The sequence below is a fragment of the Nannobrachium achirus genome (assembly GCF_963921795.1).
Source record: "Nannobrachium achirus genome assembly, chromosome: 1".
Classification (NCBI taxonomy): Eukaryota; Metazoa; Chordata; class Actinopteri; order Myctophiformes; family Myctophidae; genus Nannobrachium; species Nannobrachium achirus.
In genome coordinates this window covers 65,580,461-65,596,169 of record NC_137810.1, presented here as the reverse complement: position 1 = coordinate 65,596,169, position 15,709 = coordinate 65,580,461, and the positions used below count along the sequence as shown (strand labels likewise).

Sequence of the window (15,709 nt, the reverse complement as noted above, 5' to 3'; positions counted from 1 at the left end):
AGGTAGGTAGGTGGGTAGGTAGGTAGGTAGGTACCGGTAGGTAGGTAGGTAGGTAGGTAGGTACTTTATTGATCCCAGAGGGGAAATTCAAGCGTTACAGCAGCTCATAAAGACATCAATGAAAACACATCATGATAATAAATAAATATTAAAAAAAATGCATCTAAGCAAGTTAAACCTACAATAAATAACTGACAAACCAAACCTGAAAAACTTGTACCCCACATCCCCCATCCTAACTGGCCTGGTCAAGCCAACCAGACGAGGAGTTGTACAGTCTTATTGCTGTGGGCAGAAAATATCTCCTATAGCATTCGTTTTTGCAACTTGGATGTAACAGTCTGTTGCTAAAGGAGCTTTTCTGCCTTTTCACAGCATCATGTAGGGGTTGAGGAGAGGGGTTGTCCATGATGGCCAGGAGTTTAGTCCTGATCCTGTTATTGGCCACCTCCTCCACAGTATCCAAGGTGGTACCGAGGACAGAACCCGCTTTCTTGATGTCAACGCCCCCCACGATTGGATTTTGGTTGAGGAATTCATCTTCCAGTTTAGCATGCGAGAAACTAACGTACGTAGTTAAGAGGAAATCTGCTGAATTCTGTAAGATGTGGGAGAGGTTCTTAGATTTCACGCATAAGGGAGATATTGAAGAAGCTTTGGAGCAATAGGTTAAATCATCAGTTGTAGGGTAGGGAAGTTGGAACTGTAGATTAGACATTGTGTATTTTCTTGTGTGTAATTTATTTTATTTGGTTATTTGGTGTATTTGCTGTTGTCTTTATTGTATGTTTCTGTAAATTGTTATCCTTTTAAAATTATGTCATTTCTTACACTGCCATGTGTGTGTTTGGGATGGGGAGAGGGGAGAAAAAAGATAAGAGATTCCTATTTGTACAAATACTTTCTCAATGTGAAAATCAATAAAACATATTTGAACCAAATAAAACCTTACTAGTATAAGTCTCCGCCAGGCCAAAAGGCATGGCTGAGTTTCCCATCAGGGATCCCCGTATATGGGCATAAAAGGGACAACAACGGAATGGTTAGCACCGCTCAAATAGGGTAGCCTATGTTGCAGTTAATCTAGCTCAGGGGTTTTCAAAGTGGGTGACGGGGAACCCTGGGGTGCCGTGACAGCAGTCCAGAGGTGCCGCGAGATCATTTGATAATATTTGGAATTTATTTGGACACTTGAAACAATATTATTTAAACTTGAACTATTTTAAACTTGAAGTTATTTTCAGTCAGTTCTAGTCAAAATGGCTATTATCTCAACATTTTTCATAACATACATCATCACTAAAATATCGTCACTGTCGGGCAGAAACCTCGTATCTCCTCATGTCTTTTGCCCTGCTTCATCATGCAAGACCGTCGCACAAAACTAGTGAAAACAGCCGATCTACAAGCACACAACGCCTTGTGATGCGAGGCATTGTGTGCTTGTAGATCTGATGTTTTCACTAGTTTAGTACATTTTATAGATGATAAATACAAAATGAACGGTTTTGGACATACAAGGTTTCCACCTGACAACGACGATATAAATATAAGGTGCTGGGAGTGAAAATGATAATGTAGGGGTGCCTCGGATTAAAAAAATATTTATGGGGTGCCCTGAGACAAAAAAGTTTGGGAACCCCTGGTCTAGCTAATGGTGGTAGAAACCACCCTGGCCACAATATGCTTTCCGGTTGGTTCCAAGATTTCTAGCGGGAAGTTACGTCATGCGGCCGGTGCGGGTCTATTTACATTCCCCAGCGAAAAACAAAACAAAAAAAAAACAGATTATAGCTCTTAATACACGTACTGTAGGTGTTACATCGCCTGAGTTTTTGCTTGTATATTGTTTATTGCGAGCTTAACTGGCGGAGCAGGAGACGTCGACCAGATTTATTCCAGCGGGGAATACGTTTGCAGGAACACCGCAATGTGAAAAAAAAAGACAACTTCCGGGAAAATTCTGCCCCACCTCTCACCCCTTTTCTTTACAGCAGATCAGACCATTTCCGAGAATCAATCTGCAGATTCATTCCCCACACAACTGCAAAGTGAAAGTATGCAGCAGCAGCTGTCCATTTGGGTGGTGTGCTTTCTGTTTTGTGTTTCAGAATATGACTCCAGGGCTGGACTGGGACAAACATTTGATGCGGTGGCAACACAAACAGCGTAGCATGTGATATAATTGAGCCTGAGCTATAATTACCACTTGTCACAGTGACAAAGAGGTGGCTGTTCGATAGTAGGCTGGATATTTGAATTCGATAACGAAAGAAGACGAAGGCAGGGTATATAATGTGTGCAACAAACAGAGTGAAGCCTTACAGAAAATTAAGATTGTTTCATCGGGTTTGGTCCAGAGCACAAAGAAGGAAGTTTGATCTTACGTTCAGTAACTGGCGAAAGTAAGTACTTTTTACTTTTTTCTTTTTTTTTTGCTTACTAAAGGAGTAGTTCACCCCCAAAATGACTTTTTTTTCCTATTGATTACTCATGCCATAAATACTTGAGTTCAATAATATTTTTTTGTATTTGTCGCATTCCTAAGACAAAAATGAGATTATAGTACATTTACCCCCATTGATTCTGGTTGGGGACCCGAATGCATGGCCCTGGATGGGGAAACCATCAGGGTACTTTTTTTTTCTTAGGAATGTGCCAAACACATAACATATTATTGAACTCAAGTCTCCATGGCATGACTAATCGATTGAAAAAAAAAAAGTCATTTTGGGGGTGAACTACTCCTTTAAATGATTAATTTCAGAGCTCCATATTTCTTTGACACAGTGGAGTGAAAAGAAAACTGTGTGTGTGTGTGTGTGTGTGTGTGTGTGTGTGTGTGTGTGTGTGTGTGTGTGTGTGTGTGTGTGTGTGTGAGAGTGTGTGTGTGTGTGTGTGTGTGTGTGTGTGTGTGTGTGTGTGTGTGTGTGTGTGTGTGTGTGTGTGTGTGTGTGTGTGTGTGTGTGTGTGTGTGTGCGTGCGTGCGTGCGTGCGTGCGTGCGTGCGTGCGTGGGTGCGTGCGTGTGTAACACTGATATGTTTTTAGTATACACACTTTACATTTTGTATGCTGATATCTAACCCTTAGGTGGAATAGAAGAACCTTCCTTCAATCATGGATGATGCACTTGTAGTTGACAATAGCTCTGGGATGAGCAAAGCAGGGTTTGCTAGTAGTGACAAACCATTATTAGTCTTCCCCACCACTGTCGGACGGCCCAGAAGACATCAGGTTCATTACCACACACACACACACACACACACACACACACACACACACACACACACACACACACACACACACACACACACACACACACACACACACCTGGTATTCTTTTCTACCAGCATACACCTGTTTTTCCAGAACTGACAAGGACACCAGGTGAATTGTGTATCAATAATGTATTTCTGTATTTAGAGTGATGGTGTTGATCTTGTTTCTCTCCTCAGGTAGTGGTAGGGCTTGAACAGAAGGAGGTCTATATAGGAGATGAAGCCCTGTCGATGAGGGCGGTTCTCAACCTCAATAAACCCATCACAGATGGCATCATAACCAACTGGGATGACATGGGGGAGGTAGGAACACAGAACTACATGCACATGTGGCTACGCAGTACAACCAATCACTGCTCACTGAGCCCTAAACTCTATACTAAACCACCAGTAAGACTCCCTAATCGGGAGATAAGCGACCGCCAGGTCGCATGTATTCACAAATTGGCCTGTAAATGTCCATTAATGTTGTCTGCAAAAAGCAACCTCGTGATGGCGCTAGAAGAGGGGCATGTGAGAAATCAGGGGCGGAGGTTGTGGTTTTCCAGCCACAGAGTGCAATGTTTGGCATGGATAGGGGCAACGGTGGCAGAGATATAAGAGTACACACACACTGTACACACACACTCACTAACAGGGGGTCTCCTTTGGCCTGGTGCAGACCGAAAACAAATAAAAAAATCTAAATGGCAAAGAGAAAGATTACTATGATCCTTGACATGTGATTCATATTCGGTCAAATAGGCCCCTGCTACCACTAAACTTGGAAGTCTGTTACGAACCAACGGTAGGACAATCAAAATTTCGGTTGAATGTAACAATCAGTTACAGCTATGAAACATGTTTCAAAGTGTAAGGCCATTTAAGTTGCGGTGTGTTTTGTGATTTGAAATGTGTGAAACTGAAGCCTCTTTCTGCTGTGTAGATCTGGCACCACATCTTCTATAATAAGCTTCATGTGAACCCTGAAGAGCATCCACTTCTGCTTACGGAGGCTCCTCTCAACCCCATGGCCAACAGGGAGAAAATGACACAGGTGGAGGCAAACTCTCTTCTCTCTCTCTCTCTCTCTCTCTCTCTCTCTCTCTCTCTCTCTCTCTCTCTCTCTCTCTCTCATTCACGGGACTAGGCCGATGGCCATTCGGAGTGCATGCCCCTCTGGTCATACAGTACCTGTTATACCCGTTGTACCAATTGTCAGAGTACTAGTGCAGTACCCAACCTAGTCCTTGGAGGCCAGTCTATGACGTCTGTAGGCTATTACTTGATCCATATTGATGACATTGGGGATTTCCATATATGGCCATAAAAGGGACACAGACAGATATAGAGATACCGGTAGATTTCTCTAATTAGTCCACCTCTCTCTGAAGACGTCCTCATTGTTGAAATCAACTGACTTGCTGCATGTAAATATTGCTTACACCAAGCCCTCCATAGCATTGAATATCAGTGATGTACTGTAGGTGTATCAAAGGTTACATTTTTTCATCATCTCTAGATCATGTTTGAGGACTTCAATTTCCCTGCCATATATTTGGCCATCCAGCCAGTTTTGTCTCTCTACGCCTCTGGTCAGACCACTGGTAAGTGTTACTTTACTTCTGAAAGCCTGCAAATATACTGTAAGCAATGGACCTGTAAAGGCCAGTACAATCTGCTGTGATAAGTCATCACCGCGGTGTAGTTTTCTAGACATCACCTAAAAATGTATTACAAAGCCTCGGTGATAGCTAGAAAACTACACCGTGTTATGACTTATCACTGCAGACTGTACTCTGATAGGGCCTTGAATGTCCATTTGTTTACATGTGTAACAAATGCATAAATGAACACTGAGGATTGTTGTGCGTATTGGACCTGTGCCATAGGGTTGCTGTATCTATCTGTATTGCCCCAGTGACCAACTGAACTCCTTGTTTCTCCAGGTATTGTGGTGGACTCTGGTGATGGTGTGAGCCACACAGTGCCCATCTACGAGGGCTACGCTCTGCCTGATGCCATCCTTAGAACAGAACTGGCAGGCAGGAAGGTCACCGATTATCTGATGCAGAGACTCACTGACAGCGACAGCATCACCACTGCGTGTACCGGTATGTACCATTCTGAGGTGGGAAGGGAACCAATGCCATGTTTGATCTGTGCGTGTGGGTGCATGTGTACGGTGAAAGATAGACACCCGCACATTGTCTTTGCTTGCTCAATAAAGAAAAACTTTTGCTAAACTTGCAACATTTCGGCAAAGTCCATTTCGGCGAAGATGCGCAACTTGCGCATTAATGCGCAAGGCATCTTCTCGCTGGATGCCTGAATATGGTCTTTGACCGAAACGTGCCAAGTCATTTAATAAAAGTGTTTCTTAAATGAGCGAGCAAGGACAGTGTGTGGGTGTCTATCTTTCTCCGTACGTGTTGTGGCAGCTCCACCAGCGCACCTGTAAGCCTTTTTATCAGGTGTGATTTAACCCTAACCCTATTGAAATGGGCTATAAAAGTAAACTTGCCATCTTAAAGGATGACTTCACCACTTTTCAAACTGTCTTCATATAATAGGTCCTCACTAATGTTCTTGATAAAATAGCACAATTTTTTTCTACTCAGTCTGGGTCTCATAGAGCAGTGGGCGGGTCAAATCCATCCACCAGTGACATCATCGTTTGACGGATTTCTTTTTTTTAACAATATTTTTATATATTTCGATTTTTATTATCCTTTGAACAATGGCTTCCATTGCAGTTTCTATTAGCTTGGATTCCCTGATGATTCCATTGATGATGTCACCGGTGGCAGTGGATGTATTTGACCCGCCCACAACTCTCCTATGAGAGCCAGACTGAGTAGGGAAAAAAATGGCATTTTATCATGAACATTAATGAGGACCTATTCTATGAAGACAGGTTGAAAAGTGGTGAAGTCCTCCTTTAAGTAAGATCAGATAACATTTCTAAAACCCCTCCCTCTTGTACAGCGGAGCAGAATGTGCGCAGAATAAAGGAGGAACGGTGCTTTGTGGCACTGGACTTTGAACAGGAGAGTGCTGCCTACTCTGAAAATCAGGATTTCACAACGCCAGATGGGATCACCATTGGAAGAGAGAGGTTCTGCTGCCCTGAGATCCTCTTCAACCCCTTTGTCATCGGTTAGTGTAGTGCCAATCTGAGTTCCCAGAAGTTCTTTTTCTCGCCTCTAGGGGGGCGAGAAGAACCTCTGGGCCAAAACTATGATATTCCTGGCCAGGAAGTTGTCCCAGGCTCAGAATCTGAGCCTGGGCAATACTAGGATTAAAAAGGAAGGATATCACACTGGGCGTGTCCCACCGTGGTACCGGGGGTATTTGGGGGTATTGCAGTACAATCTGGCCCGCACCTACACTTTGGCTCAGTAGATGGCGGCGTGTGACCATTAAATGGTAGTGTTTGTTTTGTCCTACTTTAAGTGCCTGCTGGGGACTTGCTCTTTGCTCAAATTAAATGTTCTTTAATATGCCACAAAACAAGTAGGCTTATTTGGTGCCCTAATAGGCGCAACTATGTGTTGCATATCCTGAGTGAATATAAGTTATAGAAATCATATACTTCAAAGTACAGGATTATATAAAAGCATCCCTCTGAAGACCAATTATTTCCCACAATTGATTGATTTAAAACTTTATTAGAAGTTTTGCATAGGAAAAGGTAGTTTCATAACAGCTGGTACATGGTTAACTAAAAAGATAAACACCTCCAAAGAGCGTTGGGCTTGTTTCAATTGGGGTCCTTTAAAAAAAATAAAACACAGCACTACGCAGAAAATATAAGGCCGCGCTCACACATGTGCGTCACGCATCATCATCTTATCGTCTGAGAATGGCCACTGGGAACGCCGTACTAATGCATTGTCAATGGAAGGTTGTTTGGTTTTTTGTCGTTGCCGTGTCTCTAGCTCAACCGCAGCCTGTACGCTCTTGAAGAGACACGGCAACGACAAAACACCAAACAACCTTGCATTGAGAATGCATTAGTACGGCGCTCCCAGTGGCCATTCTCAGACGATAAGATGATGATGCGTGACGCAGATGTCTGTACGGCGCCTCAGAAAATGAGTGGAGAGAGAACAAAACAAACAAACACACACCTCGCTCTACTGAGAACGGATCATGATCTTTTTTATCTAGTGCCTCTGCTGGAACATTCCACCATGGCAGTTCCTGTTAACACTGCGCATGTGCAATACCCCGGTACCACGCTGGGACACGCCCAGTGTGATATCCTTCCTTTTTATCGTAGGGACAATACAGGATGTGCAAACCTTCAAAACATTCAGTATAGAAACAACAAACAACAACACTACATCAATCTGCAGCCCATGTTTCGAGGTGAATCCTACCTGACTAGTGTAGTGCTGATGATAGCCCAGCATGAATCTGGTAGTAATGACAGGAGTGTAGTTCTACATTCATTCACACTATAGCAAGGAATTGAACAACAATGTAACAACCATTACATCTGCAGCCATTATTTGGTTTGCAAAGCCATTTACAATAAAAAGAAGAAGAATTCATACAATTTGGCTGTATGATAGAAGAGTTAGTAATATTGTTTAAAATTAATGTCTGCCAGGTCTGTAATATTACATTCACTTTCTTGACATATAGGTATTCTTAATTTACTTTACTTGCAGTGCAGTCTCTGTTGTGTTGTCCTTGCGCCTAGCTTACCTTCAGCTGTTTTAACAAAGTGGAATGTTGGACAACTATGTGTTTCTGTCAAATGTAGACCTATAGGCCTACTGTCGAACTGTAATTGAAGCCTTATTTTATTATTGCTAATCTAACATCTAATCAATGTATCTAATGGTTTGAATCTAAACATCACACAGAGTAAAGGTCTCTCCTACTCAGGTATGAGATCCGCTGGAATCCATGAGATGACCAACAACAGCATTATGATGTGTGACGTGGACATCCGTGGGACTCTGTACAACAACATAGTGATGTCAGGAGGCACCACTATGTTCCGCAACTTTGCAGAACGCATGCAGAGGGAGATTACAGCTCTTGCTCTTCCCACCATGAATACCAGGGTACATGGACAGTCATATCTCTAAGACCAAGGCTACACTTATCTGGATCTTTTTCTAAACTCAGATTTTCGTATATCCGCAGAGAAAAATATCTAGGTCCACACAACAAAAATATCTGGGTCTAACAAAATCCATGCCTATTGCCTACACAGATCCACTGAATCGGATATTTTTGTAAATCTTCATTTGTTTATCCGGGACACACCTTTGTTGTCTGTCTGAGTCTCTGAGTGTCTGGCCCTGTTACAGCGCCACCAGGAGACGGGTTTGAGTAAAACACATTTTTGGACAGTATTCCAACAGATTTTGTCACGCAGATCGGTACACAGTATCTCTATAGCCATTAAACGGAACGGCTATACATTGATGCATTGCTATATATTATCATGCAAGCACCAGTTAAAGTTACTTTCCATCCCTCACATACTGTGTGCACAGTGCACACCTCATAACCCACACAATGCACGTAATGTTGGAGCTCATATCTCCGAACGGGTAAGGGCTAGTCTATATAATTAGAGATCATGTATTTGTGTTTTGGACGTAGCCTATTGTTCAAATGTCTCCCTCTCCCTACTCCTCCAGGTCATTGATCCTCCTGAGAGGAAGGACTCTGTGTGGATGGGTGGTTCCATCCTGGCTTCTCTCCCCACCTTCAAGAATATGTGGATCAGCAAGGACGAGTATGGCGAGTACGGTTCCGCCATCGTCCACCGTGAGCCCAATCTACAAGATCTACAAGCAGATCTACAAGCTCACATGAGGCGCGCCCCTTGAGGGAAGCAGTCGCATCTCAGTTTCGGCTCTGCAGTTTTTTCCTACTTTCTCTTTTTCTTGCTTTTTTTCCTGTCTTCTTTTTTTCTTGCGGTGACTCATCACATTGGCCAAGCTGGGCATGCCTAGAGGAACTTTGTTTTATTCGTGTATATAGTAGTTTAGTTTTTTTTCGTGTTTTTTTCTGATCGGCAGGGTTGTTAAGTAACGGATTACATGTAACGGGATTACGTAATCAGATTACAAAAAACAGGTAACTTGTAAAGTCTCAGGTTACATTTTAAAATGTGTAATCTGGATTACAGTAACGGATCTGAATGATGGGGGTTACATGCTGGATTACATTCTCCCCTTGCCCTCATCAATTTTACAAATAAGTTATAACGCCAAACAATAAAATAATCAAGTCGAATCAGCATAAAGTTCTGCCATTTTGCTTTAGTATATTTCTGTTGTCCTTTTCCTAATTGCATAGGCTCAATATTCTTGTCTAGTTATCAATGGTAAAACATGTTTTATTTAATTAAAGAGAGTTTTGCAAAAAAGTAATCTAAAAGTAACTGAAAGTAACTACTAGTTACTTTTTAAATAGTGATAATCAGATTACGTTACTGACTACATTTTCTTTGCAAGTAACTTGTAACTGTAGGGGATTCCTTTTTAAAAGTAACCCTAACAACCCTGCTGATCGGCTGGCGGAAAATTGGGGGAAGGGCCTTTGTTCCTTGCGTGGAACAAAGCATACGAAACAGCGGCCTACCTTGGCTTTATCCGTCTAGCCTGTCTTAAGCGTGTGGCCCTGGGTAACGCGACTGGCTCATTGCCTGGGTGTTTTTTATGGAGAACTAGTCTGTTGGTGCCGTAGCCATGGAGACGTGTACATGGACCTTGTTTGGTTGCATGCAAACATGGCGGCGGGAGTCAGATCCAGAGTCGCGCGAAGCTCGACGCAGAAGAGGAGGCCCAGACGCACTGTCGCCGTGAAAGCCCGTAACTTGGACCGGAGGAGCCCTCGCCGTGGAGGCTCGTGACATGGATCGGAGGTGCGGTCGCTGTGGAGGTCCGGGTAACGGCGGCGGAGTTACGTGGGCGGAGGCGGAGGCGCCCTGGCCGTGGAAACTTGTTTCATTGACCGGGGGCGCTGACGCTGTGGTGGTCCGTGGTGTACGTGGGCCAAGACGGCGGAGGAGCCGCTGTACCGAGGCTCGGAACGGACGATTGCAACGCGCGCACAATATTAAAATATTGTTCCATCCCGTGCCATCCAAATGACTTTCCCAGTGTATTCAGGGCTAACTTTCCCCCATGCTTCTTGGAATTGCGGAGAGGGGCATCCATCTGCGTTTTTCTTTTTCTTTGTTGTGACTCGAGTCTCGACACTGGTCACTTCTATTTTTTTTTTTGCACAGACTTTTGGACACTTTTTTTTTTGGTTCTGCACTTTTATTTTTATTTAGGCTAAGCATTATCATTATTGTCTTGGTGCAGACGCCTATGTATAGACCTACTGTATATTTGTGTATATATATTTTTGGCACTGTGTTGATAAGTAGTTCCTAATGTTTGGATGAATGGACCATTGTAAGTTCTTTGAGTTTGCAATATGCTTAGAAAAGTCACTTAAAATTGCAATCCATTATAGAAACGTTAAGCACTACTATTCTTTTGTTGTGTTGTGTTTTTTTCTTTTTCAAACTGTTCTCGACACTATATATATATATATATATATATATATATATATATATATATATATATATATATATAATTAACTTAACTAATTGCTCTGTATGGTTGATTCTCCTGTATTGTTGTTTCTTCTTTCTTGTTTGTTTTTGTCGCTCGGCTGTACACAACAGTCCTTTTTCTTTTTCTTACTGTCCTGTAACCTTAACTGCTGTGCCGCCTCTGGGTGACTTAATTTCCCCTGCCCCTTCTTTGTATATACTTACTGTTTGTTTAGACTTACTGTTTTCTCTTTTTTTCTCTCTCTCATTTTCTTTTATTTACATATCTACTGCATAGTACTGTGTTCTATTCGTCTGTCATTCAATGTTATATGAGATACTTTAATGGTTTCCTGTTGAAATAAGCTTAGTCTTTTCAGGATCTCCTTTTAGTAGACCTTGTACCAGTGAACTGTACCGTCATGAAACTGTACCTTTTCCTATGCAAACTTCTAATAAAGCCTTCAATCAATCAATCAAAAAACAACGCATCACTTCGCGGAATGGAATTTCTTAGATGTGTTCGTTGTTTTTAAATTATTGGCTTAGGGCACAGTCATGACTCATGAAGGTGGATTCTTCCAATGCTTTTCAATGGGAATGGAGCGGTTTGTTGCCAAACTTGCCATCGGTGGATTTCTGAAATAGGCTAAATAAATAAAGCTGTAGGTAAGTTTAGTGTGGCCACGCCCTTTGGAATGGGACAAACTCGCTAAAATTAAGTCTGTGCTTTCTTTTAGGGATTTTGAGCGTGTCATCCACCCTTTCATTTCCACTCGTTTAGACTACTGTAATGCACTTTATGTTGGTTTAAACCAAGCATCCATTGCACGGCTACAATTAGTACAAAACGCTGCAGCGCGGCTCCTTACAGGAACCCGCAGGCGTGACCACATCACACCAGTGCTGGCTTCTCTTCACTGGCTCCCCATTCATTTTAGAATTGAGTTCAAGATCCTTTTGTTTGTTTTTAAATCATTGAATGGGTTGGCACCCCAATACCTCGCAGACCTCTTGGAGGTCTACAACCCTCCAAGGTCTCTGTGCTCCACGGGCCAGTTGAAACTGGAGCCCCCAAAGGGCAAAACAAAAAAGACCAGAGGCGACCGCAGGTCACTTATGGAACGCACTCCCCTCCCAAGTCAGACTGGCCCCCACCATCCAGATCTTTAAATCTCGTCTGAAGACAGTGAAGACACACCTGTGCGCCATGGCTTTTAATTCCAGTTGAGAGTTCATATGGTTTTGTTTTGCTTATTATTTTCACTGTCTGACGCAGCTGCATCTTTTATTGTCAGTGTTGTGTTTTCTACTGCATTTTTTACTGCATTGTAGCCTATGTTTTTGTTGCTTTTTTGTATGTTAGCCTTTAGTGTATTTAGCCGTGATTCTATGTAGGCCTACAGCACTTTGTAAACTCTGTTTTTGAAAATGTGCTATATAAATAAAGTGGATTGGATTGGACAAACACACAAAAAATCAAGGCTTCATGGAGTGTGTAATTGATAGAAAAATACTCATTTTAGCATCCAGTTTAGTCTTCATAGTGTGAAGTGACACCCTACAGGCGAGCTCCCACAATGTGCGGCTGCATGGAGCTGATTGTAACATGACATTTATACAGATAGGCCTACATTTGTTCCTTCCCGATACCTATTCACATCAAGTTGATACAGTGCCTATCCAATACCAGTGGGTAATAAAAAAGAAAAAAAAAAAAGAAAAAAGAAAAAGAATCTACAACAGCAGTGGTTCCCAAACTGGAGGTCTGGACCCCCCCAAATGATTTTGGGATGCCTCCATAGTGAGGTTCTCTCTGCACGTCCCTCTGGGAAGAGACCCCATGGCAGACCAAGGACCAGATGGGGGGTTGCATCTGGGAACGCCTCAGGATCCCCCAGGAAGGGGGGCTAATGTTGCTCTGGAAAGGGAAGACTTGGAAATCTCTGTTGGAACCGTTATTGTTGGGTAAAAAATGTCAGTTCCGTGACCACGAGAGTAAAGGTCCGTTTCTCAATGGATTTGTCATCTAGGAGGGTTATTAAACAAATTTGGCCAGGGTGTATTTTTTAAAATGGCTGGGAAAATGTTTGACAGCTAGGGCACTATACTATAAAGGAAAGAATGACTCCCAAAGAAATCTGCTTTAAGTGGGATGTGAGGGGTCAAACTAGGGGTTTTTAATTATTCTGAATCCATTGCAAGCATTTGTTTTGCATGAAATACATTCCTTGGGCTAAAAAACGACGTGGAGTCATCAATTTTCACAGTCTTTTGGGGTCCGTTTTTAGCCCAAGGAATGTTTTTCATTCAAAACAAATGCTTGCAATGGATTCAGAATAATTAAAAAACCCTAGTTTGACCCCTCACATCCCACTTAAAGCAGTTTTTTTGCGAGTATGTTTTTCCTTTATAGTATAGGCTATAGTGTATAGTAAGTGAATGAGACTGAAAATTACCCTAGCTGTCAAACATTTTCCCGGCCATTTAAAAGAATACACCCCGGCCAAATTTGTTTAATAACCCTCCTAGTTGACAAATCCATTGAGAAACGGACCTTTGCTCTCCACGGTCACGGAACTGCCATTTTTGGAGCTGTGTGAAACACAGGCTCCCTATACGTGGCCGTGTGGGTCTGTGTGTCTGTCTGTCTGTCTGTGTGTCTGTGTGTGTGTCTGTGTGTATGTAGCCTGAACTTCCTAAACTTCGGCACGCCACTAGTCCCACAGTTTTGCCACCAAACACTCGCGCCATATGTCAAATCGACCGGCTTACTCGGGAATCGTGGGCTATTACTTTTCTAAGAGAAAGGTTCTATAGTTTAATTGATATTAATTTATTAGTGAATTAATTTTCCCCATTGACTTAGAATGGGAATCGCAAAAACTCACATTCAATTATTTGTCTCTCGCAAACCACAGGGGCTACAGTTTCAAGACTTGGAGAGGAGGTTCATAATGATTTCAAGGATTAAATAAAAAATAATTGTGTCATTTGGCCTCATGGTGGCGCTATAACACCCCACTTTACGTTTTGGCCTGTAACTCTTGAACCGTAGGTCGGAAAATTAAAAATATTTTTTCCCTGGATTCCTTGGGTCATGAGGCATCTCCCCATATAGGCCACGCCCATTTGCGCCATGATAGATTTTCCGCCATCTTGAATTTTCTCCAAAACACACTTTTTGCTCCTTTTCCTACATATTTTCTTCAAATGTCACAAAAATCGGTACACATGATCCACACACACACACACACACACACACACACACACACACACACACACACACACACACACACACACACACACACACACAGCTCCACTTCACACGGGTGTGATTTTTGACACTACTATAAGCTAAATGTAACACCTCAAAAAGTGCTTGTCTGGGTGGGGGTCCCCAGTTCAAATAGGATTATTTTGGGGGGTCAACCTGAAAAGCCTAAATAAACATTTGCAGACAAAATCAATTTTGTCGACTAAATCCTATATGATCCAGTAACACCCTGAAGAAGGCGTTTGCCGAAACGCGTTGGGGTGCGTTATTTTAATGTTCTAGCCCATTAATAAATAAAGGCCTTTTATTACTAAATCCACCTGAGTGCCTGGACCTGGATTTTTGTGCCTCTGTGGCACATGTTGTCCTCTTTTGCTCATTGTATTCCCTTTCATGAGCACCGGTGGTTTGAGGGATACCAGTAGCACCCCTGCTATCTTATTATGATATGTTTTCGTCGCCTAAAACTAAAGCTTTTCAGGTGACTAAAATATGAAATGTCATTCAAAAGACTATGACTAAATTAAATCAAATTTTGCATGACCTGTCCTTTCTTGTAGTCTACATAAGCCATCTCATCATCCAGAGTAGAGACATTATGGCATCTTGGGACTGAAAGCATCAATACACATTTTGTTACAACAATATATATTTTTTTCCTTTTTCCACAAATGTTTTTTGGTCATGATTTATTCACACAGCTGGTTTCTTGGAACCCTTGAAAGCGTTATTATTCCATAATTTCATCTATTCTTAAAACTGAAAGGTCTGAACTGTTCAACCAGTAGAGGGCACTATTGACCATTGTATTTGAAAGACACATTGTATTTGAAAGACACATTGTATTTGAAAGACAAAGCAATGATGGTAATACAGGGGTCTTCAAAAGGGAGTCCGGGACCCCTAGGGAGTCCACAGAGTTACTAAAGGGGGTCCTCCAAATCTTTGAGTCATATAAACCTTTTTTGTCTCCTTTTTTATATCATTCACTTGAACCCTAGTGTTCATATTCTTAGAACCTTCACCTAAAATAGGAGATCTATAAGCTCACAATGCTTTGGTGTAGAGCGGAAAAAGAGCAGACTAAGTACAGAGTGAAAGGTCAATTTTATTAAGTAGGCTATTGATGGTTCAAGTGTGGTTAGAAAACACATACTGACATGAATCCAAAATACACTGATGATCGTGCTGTCAAACAAAACAATTAAACTATAAGGAATCTATGAATAAGTTGTGGGGGTCCCTGCTTCATCTCTCTCTCAACTAAGGGGTCCTTCTTGGCCTGAAAACTTTGAAGACCCCTGTGGTAATATGCTAGCCTGATTTCAGACAGAAGCAATCCACTCAGACAGAGGGTGGGTCTATGGGCTGGAGCCAGGCTAGTAATATACGGCTATTTAATATGTATTTTAGCTAACTCACTAATGGATATTAGGCTACTTACAGAATCTGGTTGAATACATTTGAAGAAATGTGCATGTTGACCCATCATATATAGCCTACAGCTCAAATGCTACCATTCAGAGGAGAAAAAACAAAGGTCATTCAAGATAAACACAACAGTAAAATATCTAGTTAGTGCTTGGTGTGAACAG

General features: G+C 42.1%; 1 protein-coding gene across 1 annotated transcript in view; it reads left to right on the top strand.

Annotated features, from left to right (window-relative positions):
- Window positions 1–410: 410 nt before the first annotated feature.
- Window positions 411–15,709, top strand: part of LOC308289415 (actin, muscle-like) — a gene marked incomplete at both ends in the record, with an annotated part of 35,677 nt that continues 20,378 nt past the window's right edge. Inside the window, 3 exons of the mRNA XM_080731105.1 lie at window positions 411–470; window positions 3,457–3,582; window positions 4,205–4,315. Coding sequence (XP_080587231.1) covers window positions 411–470; window positions 3,457–3,582; window positions 4,205–4,315 — 297 coding nt within the window. The remainder of the gene's footprint in view (window positions 471–3,456; window positions 3,583–4,204; window positions 4,316–15,709) is intronic.